We start from the raw sequence: 18,290 nt of genomic DNA on the forward strand, positions 1-18,290 counted from the left end.
TTTATGGTTCCGAGCGCGAAGCTTTATTTTCATGTATTTTGCCTAGTTTTCCTCTTTCGTTGCACGATTCACTTTTCTTACGTTCATTGCCATCTGATCATCTGTTAGTGTCCTCTAACATGATTAATTTATAACTCGTTTAACCGAAGACTCGACAATCTTTCACCTTTTAGTACAAAAGTTTTTTTTCGTCTGTCCTTGTATTCTAGCACACAAGCGAACCTCTGTTTTTATGGCTAGAGATCAAATTTTCAAAGTTCGACTTACCTTGATCTTCCAGATACGCAGGTTGGCTGGCAGGCATAAGACCCTGAAGGTGGGCTTCGATCGGAAGTCGGGGATTCCGCGATAGTATTGACTAGACAACTGCCTTCAACGTTGGTACCGCTGTCACAAATGGCATCAGTCAATGTGGTGGGAGTGATTTCAATAGTCGCACTGCCAGGTGCAGCGTTGCATGATGTTGTTGACTGACTGAGTTGAATAGGTGATGACGTTGGCGGTCTACTGTGACACTCCGAAGGCCCTAAAAGAATGGCAGAGGATGGGCCTGGAATACAGGACCGCAAATCATCCACGGTTTTCACACTTGAATTGGACTGGGCGTCCAACGGTAACGCTGACGAAGAGTTTTCCTGTCTGGCTGTGCTGTTCTGTTCGGCAGATGAAGGAGTAGCAGGCGATGTCTTTTCAGCAGATTGTAAGCCAGATGAATTTTCAGCAGAGAGCAGAGTTGACTTGTCGGCAGATTGCAGAAGAGTCGTCTGGTCAATAGACGAGGAAGGTGTTGTCAGGTTGGCAGGTGTGTTGTTGCCCGATATTTTCTTACAGGCATTAGACCCTGAAGATAGGCTTGGATCGGGAGGCATGGATTCCGTGATAGTCTTAACTACACAGCTGCCTTCAACGTTGGTACTGCCGTCACAAATGGCATCAGTCAAGGCTGTGGGAGTGATTTCAATAGTCGCACTGTCAGGTGCGGCGTCGCATGATGCTGTTGCCTGGCTTAGTTGAATGGATGGACATCCGGTGGGAACCATGGCGTCATTAGGTGATGGCGTTGGCGATCTACCGCGACACTCGGAAGGCCCTGAAATAATGGCAGAGGATGGGCCTGGAATACAAGACCGCAAATCATTCACGGTTTTCACACTTGAATTGGACTGGGCGTCCAGCGGTGAAGCTGACGAAGAGTTTTCCTGTCTAGCTGTGCTGTTCTGTTCGGCAGAGGAAGAAGGAGTTGCGGGACAAGTCTTTTCAGCAGATTGTAAGACAGATGAGTTTTCAGCAGATAGCAGAGTTAACTTGTCGGCAGATTGCGGAAGAGTCGTCTGGTCAATAGACGAGGAAGGTTTTGTCAGGTTTTCAGGTGTGTTGTCACCTGATGACGAAATTGACGACGATTGTTTGGCAGTTGACAAAGAGCATTTCTGAGAAAAGAGAAATGACAGTCTGAGAATAAGTTTCCTTCATGCGGCGTCTGGTTGACAGAGGAAGAAGGAGGACATTTCTTTGGCGCGATAACAGAGTAAAGATTGATTTCATCATTCTTCGGCAGATGAGGAAGGGGAAATGTCTGGTTGGCAGCTGCGCAAGGGGGATGCTCGTCAAGGATTCTGGTCTCACTTAGGGTCTTCATAGCGAAATGTAACTATTTTAACTGTCAAAGTATCTCTTAAGGTGCACTTATTTCCGTTTTTCGCCTCGATTTCCGCTGGTCTTCCGTGTTGGGTGCGAGTTCGAATTCCAAACTAATAAAAGCTTATTGCAATTCCCTATTATTAAGCGAATGGATAAACGTACAGTTAAATTACTGAACAGACGTGAATTTTTGAAAGGTTAGTGTTAATTTGATTTTAAGTCTACTGTTCGTTTCAGAATCTTGTTTTGTTGTTTGGAAATCAGTCAAAACTTTCATTCAAGAGATCAGTTACTACTAATCAGCTGAAGGCTTGTTTTCGCAAGCAACGAAGCCGGAATCGTAATCACAAGGAAAGAGCGATACGATCAAGTCAATGAAAATCAAACCAGCGGAATCGAGAGTAGAATACCGATTTCGCATGTGACTCCTTCGCATACTATCTAGTGAGAACTACATTCCCGGAGCAGCGAGCAAAATCCGAAGAATTTAACCAATCACAATGCTCGATTCCAGGCATCGTAGTTGGTTGGTTCTTGTACCCCTAAATATAGTTTCATAGGATCATAAGCGACGGAGTCGAAGGCAGCATGGCAAGAAAATGGAAAAATTGCCCTGATACTTCCGACTTCGATTCCGTCGAGCTTATACGAGTCCGTCGCTAGTGAAAATTAGCTTTTCATGAGTAAAATCGATATGTAGTTGACAAACAAGCTTTATTAAAGTAACTTTAACTTCAGCTTAAGTAATTTTTTCAAGGTTCTTTAAATTTCCGCTTATCGGCCTTACATGTGAAATAATTTTTTTCCACAAGAAATTTCACTCATGTTTTTTACGCAAAAGTATATTGTCGGTTGTAGCTTTGTATTAGCACCGCGATAAAATTGGAAATCAGCTTTGGTTTTCCAGTCAGTCGCTTTCCTGTAAAATTTCTTTTCTCCATGTCTGTTCTGTACAGTTCTATTTCACATGGCAGGTTTCTTTACTAAATAAGTTGGAAAAATTCGATCACATTATTTGTTTGTTTGCCGGTTTTCATGTTACGTCATTTGCACGAGCGCTTGCTTCACCTTATACTGAGCGTACCTTGCATTCCTGAAAAAAACCTCTTCTATTTAAAAAAAAAACTAATTTAATACGAGCGACTTACCTTTACAGTTTTAAAGCTTCCTTTGTTCTTTTTTGATGACTTTACGCTGTAAAAAAAAGGCACGTTTGTCAAATTGGTTTGGTTTTGGTTCGTGGTTGATTTTTATGGTTCCGAGCGCGAGGCTTTATTTTCATGTATTTTGCCTAGTTTTTCTCTTTCGTTGCATGATTCACTTTTCTTACGTTCATTGCCATCTGATCATCTGTTAGTGTCCTCTAACATGATTAATTCAACATTCGTTTAAGCAAAGACTCGACAATCATTAACCTCTCAGTACAAAAGTTTTTTTTCGTCTGTCCTTGTGTTCTAGCACACGAGCGATCCTCTGTTTTTATGGCTAGAAATCAAATTATTAAAGTTCGACTTACTTTGATCTTAAAGATACGCAGGTTGGCTGCAAGGCATAAGACCCTGAAGGTGGGCTTGGATCATGATCGGAAGGCGGGGATTCCGTGATAGTATTAACTACCCGGCTGTCTTCAACGTTGGTACCGCTGTCACAAATGGTATCAGCCAATGTGGTGGGAGTGATTTCAATAGTCGCACTGTCAGGTGCAGCGTTGCATGATGTTGTTGACTGGCTTAGTTGAATAGGTGATGACAATGGCGGTCTACTGTGACACTCCGAAGGCCCTGAAATAATGGCAGAGGATAGGCCTGGAATACAGGACCGCAAATCATCCACGGTTTTCACACTTGAATTGGACTGGGCGTCCAACGGTGACGCTGACGAAGAGTTTTCCTGTCTGCCTGTGCTGTTCTGATCGGCAGATGAAGAAGGAGTAGCAGGCGATGTCTTTTCAGCGGATTGTAAGATAGATGAATTTTCAGCAGAGAGCAGAGTTGAATCGTCGGCAGATTGCGGAAGAGTCCTCTGGTCAATAGACGAGGAAGGTGTTGTCAGGTTGGCAGGTGTGTTGTTGCCCGATATTTTCTCACAGGCATTAGACCCTGAAGATAGGCTTGGATCGGGAGGCATGGATTCCGTGATAGTCTTAACTACACAGCTGCCTTCAACGTTGGTACTGCTGTCACAAATGGCATCAGCCAAGGCTGTGGGAGTGATTTCAGTACTCGTACTGTCAGGTGCGGCGTCGCATGATGCTGCTGCCTGGCTTAGTTGAATAGGTGGACATCCGGTAGGAACCATGGCTTCATTAGGCGATGGCGTTGGTGGTCTACCGTGACACTCCGAAGGCCCTGATATAATGGCAGAGGTTTGGCCTGGAATACAGGACCGCAAATCATCCACGGTTTTCACACTTGAATTGGACTGGGCGTCCAACGGTAACGCTGACGAAGAGTTTTCCTGTTTGGCTGTGCTGTTTTGTTCGACAGAGGAAGATGGAGTTGCAGGAGAAGTCTTTTCAGCAGATCGTAAGACAGGTGAGTTTTCAGCAGATAGCAGAGTTAACTTGTCGGCAGATTGCGGAAGAGTCCTCTGGTCAATAGACGAGGAAGGTGTTGTCAGGTTTTCAGGTGTGTTGTTACCAGATGACGAAATTGACGACGATTGTTTGGCAATTGACAAAGAGCATTTCTGAGAAAAGAGAAATGACAGGCTTAGAATTAGTTTCGTTCATGCGGCGTCTGGTTGACAGAAGAGGAAGGAGGGCATTTCTTTGGCGCGATAACAGAGTAAAGATTGGTTTTCATCATTCTTCGGCAGATGAGGAAGGGGAAATGCCTGGTTGGCAGCTGGCGAAGGGAGGATGCTCGTCATCTCGCTTTAGGGCATAAATCAAGGATTCTGGTTTCACTTAAGGTGTTATTGACGTAATGCAACTATTTTACCTGTCAAAGTATCTCTTAAGGTGCACTTATTTCCCTTTTTCGCCTCGATTTTCGCTGGTGTTCCGTGTTGGGTCCGAGTTCGAGTTCCAAAGTAATAAAAGCTTATTGATTTCCCTATTGTCAAGTGAATGGATAAACGTGCAGTTAAATTAAGGACGCGTAAATTTTTGAGAAGGTTAGCGTTAATTTGATTTTAAATCTACTGTTCGTTTCAGAATCTTTTTATGTTGTTTGGAAATCAGTCAAAACTATCATTCAAGAGGTCAGTTACTACTAATCAGCTGAAGGCTTGTTTTCGCAAGCAACGGAGCCGGAATCGTAATCACAAGCAAAGAGCGATACGATCAAGTCAATGAAAATCAAGCCAGCGGAATCGAGAGCAGAATACCGATTCCGCTTATGACTCCGTCGCATACTATCTAGTGAGAACTACATTCCCGGAGCCACGAGCAAAATCCGAAGAATTTAACCAATCACAATGCTCTATTCCAGGCATCGTAGTTGGTTGGTTCTTGTACCCTAAATGTAGTTTCATAGGATCATAAGCGACGGAGTCGAAGGCAGAATGGCAAGAAAATGGAAAAATTGCCATGATTCTTCCGACTTCGATTCCGTCGAGCTTATATAAATCCGTCGCTAGTGAAAATTAGTTTTTCATGGGTAAAATCGATATCTAGTTGACAAACGACGTATATTAAACTAGCCTTCTGCTTAAGTAATTTTTTCAAGGTTCTTTAAATTTCCGCTTATCGGCCTTACCTGTTAAATAATTTTTTTCATGTTTTTTACGCAAAAGTATATTGTCGGTTGTAGCTTTGTATTAGCACCGCGATAAAATTGGAAATCAGCTTTGGTTTTCCAGTCAGTCGCTTTCCTGTAAAATTTCCTTTCTCCATGTCTGTTCTGTACAACTCTATTTCACACGGCAGGTTTTTTTACCAAATAAGTTGGAAAAATCATGTCGATTACATTACTTGTTTGTTTGTTTGCCAGTTTTCATGTTACGTCATTTGCACGAGCGCTTTCTTCAGCTTATACTGAACGTACCTTGCATTCCTGATAAAAAAAACTCTCCTATTTGAAAAAACAAAACTAATTGAATACGAGTGACTTACCTTTACAGTTTTAAAGCTTCCTTTGTTCTTTTTTGATGACTTTGCGCTGTTAAAAAAAACGCACGTTTGTCAAATTGGTTTGGTTTTGGTTCGTGGTTGATTTTTATGGTTCCGAGCGCGAGGCTTTATTTTCATGTATTTTGCCTAGTTTTCCTCTTTCGTTGCACGATTCACTTTTCTTGCGTTCATTGCCATCTGATCGTCAGTTAGTGTCCTCTAACAGATTAATTTAAAATTCGTTTAATCGAAGACTCGACAATCTTTCACCTTTCAGTACAAAAGTTTTTTTTCGTCTGTCCTTGTGTTCTAGCACGTAAGCGATCCTCTGTTTTTATGGCCTGAGATCAAATTTTCAAAGTTTGACTTACCTTTGTCTTCCAGATACGCAGGTTGTCTGGCAGGCATAAGACCCTGAAGGTGGGCTTAGATCGGAAGGCGGGGATTCCGTGATAGTCTTAACTACACAGCTGCCTTCAACGTTGGTACCGCTGTCACAAATGGCATCAGCCAATGTGGTGGGAGTGATTTCAATAGTGGCACTGTCAGGTGCAGCGTTGCATGATGTTGCCTGGCTTAATTGAATAGGTGATGACAATGGCGGTCTACTGTGACACTCCGAAGGCCCTGAAATAATGGCAGAGGATGGGCCTGGAATACAGCACCGGAAATCATTCACGGTTTTCACACTTGAATTGGACTGGGCGTCCAACGGTGACGCTGACGAAGAGCTTTCCTGTCTGGCTGTGCTGTTCTGTTCGACAGATGAAGAAGGAGCAGCAGGAGAAGTCTTTTCAGCAGATTGTAAGATAGATGAATTTTCTGGAGAGAGCAGAGTTAACTTGTCGGCAGATTGCGGAAGAGTCTTTTGGTCAATAGACGAGGAAGGTGTTGTCAGGTTTTCAGGTGTGTTGTCACCTGATGACGAAATTGACGAGGATTGTTTGGCAGTTGACAAAGAGCATTTCTGAGAAAAGAGAAATGACAGGCTTAGAATTAGTTTCCTTCATGTGGCGTCTGGTTGACAGATGAGGAAGTAGAACGTTATATTGGCGCGATAATAGAGTTAAGATTGGTTTCATCATTCTTCGGCAGATGAGGAAGGGGAAATGTCTGGTTGGCAGCTGCGCAAGGGGGATGCTCGTCAAGGATTCTGGTGTCACTTAGGGTCTTCATAGGGAAATGCCACTATTTTAACTCTCAAAGTATCTCTTAGGGTGCACTTATTTCCGTTTTTCGCCTCGATTTCCGCTGGTCTTCCGAGTTGGGTCCGAGTTCGAGTTCCAAACTAAGAAAAGCTTATTGCAATTCCCTATTATTAAGTGAATGGATAAAAGTACAGTTAAATTACTGAACAGACGTGAATTTTTGAAAAGGTTAGTATTAATTTGATTTTAAGTCTACTGTTCGTTTCAGAATCTTTTTATATTTATGTTGTTTGGAAATCAGTCAAAAATTCCATTCAAGAGATCAGTTACTACTTATCAGCTGAAGGCTTGTTTTCGCAAGCAACGGAGCCGGAATCGTAATCACAAGCACAGAGCGATACGATCAAGTCAATGAAAATCAAACCAGCGGAATCGAGAGCAAAATACCGATTCCGCTTATGACTCCGTCGCATACTATCTAGTGAGAACTACATTCCCGGAGCCGCGAGCAAAATCCGACGAATTCAACCAATCACAATGCTCGATTCCAAGCATCCTAAGTGGTTGGTTCTTGTACCTCTAAATGTAGTGTCATAGGATCATAAGCGACGGAGTCGAAGGCAGCATGGCAAGAAAATGGAAAAGTTGTCCTGATTCTTGCGACTTCGATTCCGTCGAGCTTATATGAGTCCGTCGCTAGCGAAGACTAGCCTTTGATCAGTAAAATCGATTTCTAGTTGACAAACAACGTATATTAAACTAACCATCTGCCTAAGTAATTTTTTCAAGGTTCTTCAAACTTCCGCTTATCGGCCTTACATGTGAAATAATTTTTTTACACAAGAAATTTCACTCATGTTTTTTACGCAAAAGTTTATTGTCGGTTGTAGCTTTGAATAGGCTCCGCGATAAAATTTGAAATCAGCTTTGGTTTTCCAGTGAGTCGCTTTCCTGTAAAATTTTATTTCTCCATGTCTGCTCTGTACAGCTCTATTTCACACGGCAGGTTTCTTTAACCAAATAAGTTGGAAAAATTCGATTACATTACTTGTTTGTTTGCCGGTTTTCATGTTACGTCATTTGCACGAGCGCTTGCTTCACCTTATACTGAGCGTACTTTGCATTCCTGGTCAAAAACTCTCCTATTTAAAAAAAAAACTAATTTAATACGAATGACTTACCTTTACAGTTTTAAAGCTTCCTTTGTTCTTTTTTAATGACTTTACACTGTGAAAAGAAGCGCACGTTTGTCAAATTGGTTTGGTTTTGGTTCGTGGTTGATTTTTATGTTCCGAGCGCGAGGCTTTATTTTCATGATTTTGCTTAGTTTTCCTCTTTCGTTGCACGATTCACTTTTCTTACGTTCATTGCCATCTGCGGATCATGTGTTAGTGTGCTCTAAAATGATTAATTTAAAATTCATTTTAGTGAAGACTCGACAATCTTTCACCTTTCAGTACAAAAGTTTGTTTTCGTCTGTCCTTGTGTTCTAGCACAAGACCGAACCTCTGTTTTTATAGCTAGAGATCAAGTTTTCAAAGTTCAACTTACCTTGATCTTCCAGATACGCAGGTTGGCTGGCAGGCATAAGACCCTAAAGGTGGGCTTGGATCGGAAGGCGGGGATTCCGTGATAGTATTAACTACACAGCTGCCTTCAACGTTGGTACCGCTGTCACAAATGGCATCAGCCAATGTGGTGGGAGTGATTTCAATAGTCGCACTGTCAGGTGCAGCGTTGCATGATGTTGTTGACTGGCTTAGTTGAATAGGTGATGACGTTGGCGGTCTACTGTGACACTCCGAAGGCCCTGAAGGGATGGTAGAGGATGGGCCTGGAATACAGGACCGCAAATCATCCACGGTTTTCACACTTGAATTGGACTGGGCGTCCAACGGTGACGCTGACGAAGAGTTTTCCTGTCTCCCTGTGCTGTTCTGTTCGGAACATGAAGAAGGAGTAGCAGGCGATGTCTTTTCAGCAGATTGTAAGATAGATGAACTTTCAGCAGAGAGCAGAGTTGACTTGTCGGCAGATTGCGGAAGAGTCCTCTGGTAAATAGACGAGGAAGGTGTTGTCAGGTTGGCAGGTGCGTAGTTGCCCGATATTTTCTCACAGGCGTAAGACCCTGAAGGTAGGCTTGGATCGGAAGGCGGGGATTCCGTGATAGTCTTAACTACACAGCTGCCTTCAACGTTGGTACTGCTGTCACAAATGGCATCAGCCAAGGCTGTGGGAGTGATTTCAATAGTCGTACTGTCAGGTGCGGCGTCGCATGATGCTGTTGCCTGGCTTAGTTGAATAGGTGGACATCCGGTGGGAACCATGGCGTCATTAGGCGATGGCGTTGGTGGTCTACCGTGACACTCCGAAGCCCCTGAAATAATGGCAGAGGATGGGTCTGGAATACAAGACTGCAAATCATTTACGGTTTTCACACTTGAATTGGACTGGACGTCCAACGGTGACGCTGACGAAGAGCTTTCCTGTCTGGCTGTGCTGTTCTGTTCGACAGATGAAGATGGAGTTGCGAGAGAAGTCTTTTCAGCAGATCGTAAGATAGATGAGTTTTCAGCAGATAGCAGAGTTAACTTGTCGGCAGATTGCGGAAGAGTCCTCTGGTCAATAGACGAGGAAGGTGTTGTCAGGTTTTCAGGTGTGTTGTTACCAGATGACGAAATTGACGACGATTGTTTGGCAGTTGACAAAGAGCATTTCTGAGAAAAGAGAAATGACAGGCTTAGAATTAGTTTCGTTCATGCGGCGTCTGGTTGACAGAAGAGGAAGGAGGATATTTCTTTGGCGCGATAACAGAGTAAAGATTGGTTTCATCATTCTTCGGCAGATGAGGAAGGGAAAATGCCTAGTTGGCAGCTGCGGAAGGGGGGTGCTCGTCACCTCGCTTTAGAGTATAAATCAAAGATTCTGGTCTCACTTAGGATGTTATTGACGTAATGCAACTTATTCCATTTCCCTATTGTCAAGTTAGTGGATAAACGAGCAGTCAAATTAACAGACGCGTAAATTTTTGAGAAGGTTAGTGTTAATTTGATTTTAAATCTACTGTTCGTTTCAGAATCTTTTTTATGTTGGTTGGAAATCAGTCAAAAATTTCATTCAAGAGGTCAGTTACTACTAATCAGCTGAAGGCTTGTTTTCGCAAACAACGGAGCCGGAATCGTAATCACAAGGAAAGAGCGATACGATCAAGTCAATGAAAATCAAGCCAGCGGAATCGAGAGCAGAATACCGATTCCGCTTATGACTCCGTCGCATACTATCTAGTAAGAACTGCAGTTCCGGAGCCGCGAGCAAAATCCGAAGAATTTAACCAATCACAATGCTCGATTCCAAGCATCATAGTTGGTTGGTTCTTGTACTCCTAAATTTAGTTTCATAGGATCTTAAGCGACGGAGTCGAAGGTAGAATGGCAAAAAAAGGAAACGTTGTCCTGATTCTTCCGACTTCGATTCCGTCGAGCGTATATGAGTCCGTCGCTAGTGAAAACTAGTTTTTCATGAGTAAAATCGATATCTAGTTGACAAACAACGTATATTAAACTAACCCTCTGCTTAAAGTGCCCGTAAGGTCGAAACCTTTTTTGGTCATCTAATTCTACAATTCACCTAATGAGCCTCTGCGAAAAAATTTTTCGATTTGGATAAAACGCTATTTTTTACGAATCTTTTCAAAGTTCAAAAGTCTATTTTCTTGCGGTCGACCCCTGCCGCTGATCACAAGAATAACGTGCTCAAAATGGCCACCTGACTGATGCCTGTGACGTAGGTTCAGGAACCTACGATGAAGACTGATGTTGTTTTCTTTTCATTGTTTTTGGTCATCTAATTCTACATTTCACCTAATGAGCTTCTGCGAAAAAATATTTCGATTTGGATAAAACGTTATTTTTTTTTACGAATCTTTACAAAGTTCAAAAGTCTATTTTCTTGCGGCCGACCGCTGCCGCTGATCACAAGAATAACGTGCTCAAAATGGCCACCTGACTGATGCCTGTGACGTAGGTTCAGGAACCTACGATGAAGACTGATGTTGTTTTCTAGATCATTAACGTTGTTACAAAGAGCGGCAACGCACCTTTCCGCCATTTTCAACTAAATTTAGACAACTCTGAAGCAAAATTTCCACTTGTTTTCAAGTCAGATAAGTCATGACCCAAATCACGTGTTCCTGAACCTACGTCACGAGTCACTTCAAACCGAGGAAGACTGGTGCGAATGGTGGACCAAAATGGCGGCAAATTTGAACGTCTTTAAAAACTTATTTAAAAAAATTGCATTTTATCCAAATCGAAAAATTTTTTCGCAAAAGTTCATTAGGTGAAATGTAGAATTAGATGAGCGAAAACATTTTTTGACATTATCGGCACTTTAAGTAACTTTTTCAAGGTTCTTTAAATTTCCGCTTATCGGCCTTACATGTGAAATAATTTTTTTCCACAAGAAATTTCATTCTTGTTTTTTACGCAAAAGTTTATTGTCGGTTGTTGCTTTGATTGGGAGCCGCGATAAAATTTGAAATCAGCTTTGGTTTTCCTGTCAGTTGCTTTCCTGTAAAATTTCCTTTCTCCATGTCTGTGCTGTACAGCTCTATTTCACATGGCAGGTTTCTTTAACCAGATAAGTTGGGAAATTCGATTACATCCTGACTTGTTTGTTTGCCGGTTTTCATGTCATTTGCACGAGCACTTGCTTCAGCTTATACTGAGCGCACTTTACATTCCCGATAAAAAACTCTCCTATTTAAAAAAAAAAACTAATTTAATACGAGTTACTTACCTTTACAGTTTTAAAGCTTGATTTGTTCTTTTTTGATGACTTTACACTGTGAAAGGAAGCGCACGTTTGTCAAATTGGTTTGGGTTTGGTTCGTGGTTGATTTTTATGGTTCCGAGCGCGAGGCTTTATTTTCATGTATTTTACCTAGGTTTCCTCTTTCGTTGCACGATTGACTTTTCTTGCGTTCATTGCCATCTGATCATCTGTTAGTGTATCTCTAACATGATTAACTTAAAATTCGTTTAACCGAAGACTCGAGAATCTTTCACCTTTCAGTACAAAAGTTCTTTTCGTCCGCCCTCGTGTTCTAGCACACGAGCGAACCTCTGTTTTTATGGCTAGAAATCAAATTTTCAAAGTTCGACTTACCTTGATTTTACATTTGTTTTGTTTTTATTCAAATCACTTGGGAAAAAATAGCGACTAAGCGCCTGTGCAGCGAGAACGCCACAATATGTAACGGTAAACATTTTCACTTCTTTTCGGAGAAGATCCAACTTTCCTTTGTTTCGTCACAAAACCTCATTATCATATTAAGCATGATGACGAGATTTAATAAGTCGCGCGCGCAGTGATCAGATCTATCCATCCTCAATCAAGGTTATAAGAAACAAGAAAAATAATAATAAATATAATTTAAAATGTCTAATTAAGGGGCCAAATGCTTCTTCTCTCTAGATATCCTTGAAGACCTACTGATGTCTCGCCTCGTCTCCAGGACCTGTGGATTCTTGGAAATTTTCTCGGGAATACGGGAGTTTTCGAAAAAGTCGTGGAGATGAAACGAGCGCATCCCCGTGAAAATTACCATTCGGGATTTGACGCGTCCCATTTACTTCAACTGTCGACCAACCGGTTTTTTCGAGTAAATGGTAAACAACCATAAAGCCTTTAGCTGCCTTTTTGTCGCCCTTTGCCTAGAGGCAAGGTAGGAAAACGTCCATGTTAACTTTATATTGAACGGCCGAGCGATCAGGGGTGCTGACAAGTATCACTCCATCTAAGGTAGTGTTACGACCGTCATGCAACGCTAGCTTGAGAACACTAGTGGAGAACATTATTGGTACCACACCAGAATTCGGCCTAGTTCCCTCGGCCAGGTATAAGAGACCTTGTACTCGGCCACTAGATGTAGATGGTGCTTGGGTACTTGGGATCTTAATGTGTGAATACAACACTATTTTGTGCCGGTGCCAGAGCGTGTGAAAAAGAGCGTGTAAATTGAGTTCCTTGTCTCCACCAATTTCCTCCCCAATCCCTTAATAACCGCAGCAATGGTGATGCGCTGTAAGGAAGCCCTTTCACTGCGCTTCCCAGCAGCTTCAAAGGGTATCATTTCTAAGGCTCCGTTTACATGAAGGCAGGGTGCCCCGGCTAATAGGGCTACCAAGCTAGGAGGGTTAAAACAGAACCCGCCTTTGCATGCAACTCACCTATAAGCGGGATAGTTTTGAGCGCCACTGAGCACAACCACCAAGATGGCAGAGATAAGAAACGTTTTGGCTTTTTTTTATCGCTTGTTCCGCTAGCACCCTCTTTTCAGAGTCTTAGGCTATTATTTTGCACTCTACTAATTGAGCGTAGCCACCAGAGTCAGTTAACGTTAAACGCTGCCTTGGAATATAAGAGGGTCTCAATGGGAGCTAGCTTTAAGGCTAACGGATGGCACTTTAGCTTTCTCATGGCTAACGATGAATTCATTTTCTTCAGTTACGGTTAACAGAAATCTTAGAAATTACTGCTGGTCTTAGGACCATTTTGGGATGAAAAGAAATACTGTTATGAGAATTGCTACCGAATCTTAAGTCCCTGGGCTTTTCTCTCTACTACCATTCCACAAGAGAGGACACAAAAAAATTTCGTCTGACAAGAGATCTTGATACTTTCACTTTCGCCAAACCGCTCTCGCTTATCCCGCTAACCACCTGTCATGCATGCTAAATTTCTGAGTTTCTGGATTAGGTTCAAACCCGATATTCCAAATAGGGTCTGCCAAACATTCCAAATTGAAGGGAAAAAAATTTCACGGAAAATAAAGTATGGGTAAAACACAAGTTATAACACAGTTCTTAGGACCTAAAATAATTTATTGTATTTTCGACTAGAAACGGTATACTCGCAGGCGTTACAAAGAGCGGAAAGTCATTTTTGTTGGCAAGTCGAACAGCTTTTCTTTCCTGTTTACTCTGGTCCCAATAGCTTCGCCCCAATAGCTTCTTCTTTCCTTTACTGAAGAGAGGACGCAAATTTAACTCAATCAAGAAAAGTAAGAAAACCTCTGCGATCAGTTTAACGGGAAGATGTGATATTCGAAATAGGCATGCCATTAACATGAGATCCAGTTCAACACACTTCAACACATACGAAGGGAACTATAATTTGAAAACAAATTTTAAAAAAGTTGTTGGTTCATTTTAAAAAAGCGGTACAGGGCACCGCACGCATGCGTCTTTTGCTACTTTTCTTGGCCAGTTTTAAAATGGGACTATTTTTTCTGCTTAAAGACTGTGCTGTATCTAAGAAACACTAAAAGAAACCGTAGAAACGTCCAAAGGCGAGAGATTGTGGCTGATAATTGTCTTGCTCAACCATAGACTGGTAGACCACGTATTCTGCTGTCGTTGTTGCTCTAAAAGCGCGAATCGCGAAGAACGGCATAATGTGGTGAACGGATGGTTGCCTGGGGAAGATTTCGTTCACAACACTTTGTATCTGCCAGTAGACTGCGGACCACGGAAGGACCCCTGATGAGACAGAAAAACAAGAATTAATAAAGCAATTTCTGTTTTAAGGTCGTCGGCTACCACGATAACTACGCCCAACTTAAAATCGTCTCTGGATCACAGAACAACCACTTATCCAAAACATCCTCAATTTAGAGATATCGATAAACCCGGTTATTGAGAGCTCATTTATGCTAATTCAAGCTGAAAAGCTAATCCAGGCAGAAAATTTTCTCGTTTAAAGTGTTTCACTATTGCTGTTTTGGAGCATAGTTTGAGATAATTAAAATCATAACAGAAAAGGAAAGCAACAGGAAAAGAAACGTTTAGTTACTAAATTTTGCAAAAAGTGAAATGATAATTCCCTCTTATCCTGGATCAGGTTTATTATGCTTTGAACGTTCCTTAGTTGCGGATAGTATGAAATGAAGGAGTACGTGCAGTTGTGGTACTGGCGTCTTGATAGCTGTTATTACAGGAGCAAGAGATAAGGAGGTCTAACGATTTCGTTTTGTGGGAAAGCGCAGGAAATATTTTCTCCCCTTCCAACTATCATGGTAACGCCGTTTCCATGGTTTAATGTTCCCAGACCAAGAAAAGTTACTACGCACCTACTCCCTAGCTCTGATCTTAGCCTTCCGTGCCTGGACTCACAGAAGGCTTTTCAAGAGGCAAATGTTTTGGAGGCTCGTCACCCGGTCTTTTCACTAGTTGGAAGGACAGATAGCGTGACAAGTAAACACAACCTTTGGTATGGCGCTGACCTTAATCCGTCCCCTCCCTCCCCTCTCCCCTCTTCCGTTCACACCCTCCCCCCCCCCCACCTGAGTAAAGGGGGTAAGTATCCTAAAATTCCTTACCAGTCTTATCATCTCTTCTTTGACGACACGTTTTATTTCCACTTTAGCTAGATGAATGGAACGTTCAGAAGGACCTGGAAACGAATCAAACAACAGCTTAAGGTAGAGTCTGGAATCCAGTCACTGAGCTTAGCTCCTTTGCTCATGCGCAGGCTTACTAATCGAAAGATAACTTCTCTTGACAGGAAACAAGGATAACAAAAATCATTAATTAAAGAATAGTTTCTTGATGTGCTATTAAATTCTCGAGCTAACGCTGAACGAGATGTGTGGAAATAAGGAAAATTTTCTATTCCAAGGGTTATTCAGCAGTGAGATTCACGAAAACATTTATCATGACAGTAAAGAAGTAAAGATTCTAGTCAGTCTCATAATATTACCTTACTTACCTTCAATATATAAATAGATTTTCCTCTCGCCTTCTGCCTTGGGTTCTTTTCCTAAAGAAAAGGAAACAACAAAAATGATCACTTGCATGGGACGTTATGCCGTTTCTTTCGGAGCCGTTATTGCGTCGTCACGCAACGCGTTTGTGTGGAGAAACGTTGCGTGACCACCCAAATAACGCCTGGACTATTTGAGGCTGCATCCGTTAATAATCTTGAGGAAATTCATTAACTGCGTGCTTTATCTTTGAATTATACTTACAAGTGGGTCCGTTCGAAATTGTTTTAGTCTAATTCAGTTATCTTTGAGGTAGAAAGATTCTCTGTCGAGGAAAAAGTAAAATTTTATCTTTACCTGGAGGAAAGAACGTTCCACGGACTGTTATGGCGGCCTCGGACACTTCAGTTATGTTCATAATTGTTTCCTAAAAAAAGAAATCGAATGTTTTGAGTAGGGGCATTCCACATTGTTACCTGAACAAACATGCCACACTCGTCCACTTCTCGACTTTATAAAACATACGGAATATCGCTTCATCGTCTTAAAACTCAATACGAGCGATAGCCAATCACGGAACGTGAGCCAAGCCAAAAACATTAAAACCACATTTAGACAGCCTTAAGAAAGCCATGGTTTAAGCCGAGCTCAACGTAAAGACTCCCTTGTTCCACCGCGTCTAAACGCAGTCTACACGAACTATAGATTATCCACATTGTAATAGAACAGCTAAGCCTCCGCAAGTCGTGGTAAGAAAATACAATTACGGACAGTTGGACCCCGCTAATAAAACTCCGTTATTTGGAATTCCCCGTTACTTCGAACTCAAAGCCATCTTCCTTCAGTCATTTACTATCGGCTACTTCGAAATCTCGCTATTTCAAACTATTTTTCTTTTCCCCTGAGAGTTCGAAATGGCGGTATTTACCTGTAATTTTTTTCCCTCTTTTCCTCTGAGAGCTCTGTATTTCCAAAGCAATGAATGTTGCCTCGGTACTTTTAAATAATTTGCCTCCATGATTGGTGAAAGCACTCTACACATACCTTAGAAGTAACTTTCCACCTGGCAGTCTGTGGGAAGTCATTGATTTCTACCTCATCCTCGTATCGCTGTTCATTCTCAGTCTGTTTCTCGTCCTGCTTTGTCTCCTCCACTGGAGCTTCATAACCGATCTTCCCATGAATCTTCTCGGCTAGCTGCTTGGCTAGCCCAAGACCCTATGCGAGACAACACAACAGATGTAATGCGAACCAACCAAGAGACAGGGAGAAATATTAAACTTCCCCCTCAACCAGTTTGCAAACCCAACCTTTTTGTTCCATTCAAATTGAAAACCCAACGTTTAATTTTCTCCTCCTATGATTGAAGAAGAGAATAAATTCCGTGACCAGGAGGCGTCACGTAATATAGTTCTCTCAGCTATCAGTTACTGAGGTCAGCGGCTTAAAACCAAAACGAAGCAACAGCTTCATTTCAGGATTGAATTGATCCACTGACCTCGCTTGCATGCATGTGAAGCCGAACGAATATTTGATTCTCCTCCTATGATTGAAGAAGAGAATAAATTCCGTGACCAGGAGGCGTCACGTAATATAGTTCTCTCAGCTATCAGTTACTGAGGTCAGCGGCTTAAAACCAAAACGAAGCAACAGCTTCATTTCAGGATTGAATTGATCCACTGACCTCGCTTGCATGCATGTGAAGCCGAACGAATATTTGATTCTAACTTTTACGGATGCAGTTTGTTGTCACGTAACGCTGAGAGAGGCATTGCGTGACAAAACTTGATACTCACGGTAAGAGCAGTGACAGTTCCTCCTTTGATAATCTGACTGGCAGCTTGCTGAGTCGGGTCCATGTTCTGTGATAAACAAATAAAATCATTTATTCAGATGACTCACTAAAACCAAATAAACGCCTTCGATTTCCAGCCTCGCCACTTCTATATTAGTCACGACCCTCCTATTCCCGAAAGAGCTCATTCAAAATAAACGAATTTATTGTTCTTTGTACTCACATTTGTTCCGGCGATGATCTTCTGGTTGATTTTAGCTGCGATGCTTGTGGCCAAGTTAAGTTTAGCTGAAACACGAGCAAGAACAGCATTGCCATCAAATATTCACCCAAAACAGTATTACACTGTGGTCAGTCCTTTCGGTGCTCAACTTTTGTAACATAACGTTGCTAAGGCTGTGGCTATCCCCACCCCTGGATGGGATGCTAGGGATGCTAGTCTATCGTAGAGTTACCCCCACCAGCACTTTATCAGGTTGCCATAACAACTTGCCGAAGATTAACCGTCGATTCCTACCTTGTTGTTCGCCTTTGATCTGTTCGCCTCCTACTGGCGCCGCTTTCTTGATGTGCGGTTTTCCTTTACTGAACACAGCATCCAATTGTTTGTCAATCTGATGTAAAAATAAGAAAAAGCAAAACAAAAGCAACAACACGTTAAGAAACAAGAAAATTAGACCCCTTTAATTCAAACTGGGTTATTTCGAATTCCTCATTATTTCGAACTATTTTCTTTTCCCCCGGGAGCTCAAAATAGGTTCAACTGTACTGGCGACAAAGAAATTCCAGACTCACTTCCTCCACAGCCTTCTCTTCAGCTTCAGCCTCATCATCAGAGTCTTGAAGACCAAGAGCCTGTAAAGAAAAGGAAAAAAAATTGGATTTGAT

General features: G+C 42.0%; 1 protein-coding gene across 6 annotated transcripts in view; it reads right to left on the reverse strand.

The window, feature by feature from the left end:
* Window positions 1–13,706: 13,706 nt before the first annotated feature.
* Window positions 13,707–18,290, reverse strand: part of LOC110039882 (putative ATP-dependent RNA helicase DDX46) — a 31,922-nt gene continuing 27,338 nt past the window's right edge. For all 6 annotated transcript variants that reach the window (XM_089284203.1, XM_089284202.1, XM_089284201.1 and 3 more), the window contains 9 exons: window positions 18,198–18,257; window positions 17,920–18,016; window positions 17,626–17,690; window positions 17,404–17,469; window positions 16,652–16,825; window positions 15,965–16,034; window positions 15,613–15,663; window positions 15,224–15,297; window positions 13,707–14,384 (listed from right to left, as the gene is read on the reverse strand). In XM_089284203.1, the coding sequence (XP_089140329.1) occupies window positions 14,337–14,384; window positions 15,224–15,297; window positions 15,613–15,663; window positions 15,965–16,034; window positions 16,652–16,825; window positions 17,404–17,469; window positions 17,626–17,690; window positions 17,920–18,016; window positions 18,198–18,257 (705 nt within the window). In that variant the 3' untranslated portion in view covers window positions 13,707–14,336. The remainder of the gene's footprint in view (window positions 14,385–15,223; window positions 15,298–15,612; window positions 15,664–15,964; window positions 16,035–16,651; window positions 16,826–17,403; window positions 17,470–17,625; window positions 17,691–17,919; window positions 18,017–18,197; window positions 18,258–18,290) is intronic.

Source organism: Orbicella faveolata, unplaced genomic scaffold (assembly GCF_042242905.1).
Source record: "Orbicella faveolata isolate gen_17 unplaced genomic scaffold, um_ofav_v1 contig_13, whole genome shotgun sequence".
Classification (NCBI taxonomy): domain Eukaryota; kingdom Metazoa; phylum Cnidaria; class Anthozoa; order Scleractinia; family Merulinidae; genus Orbicella; species Orbicella faveolata.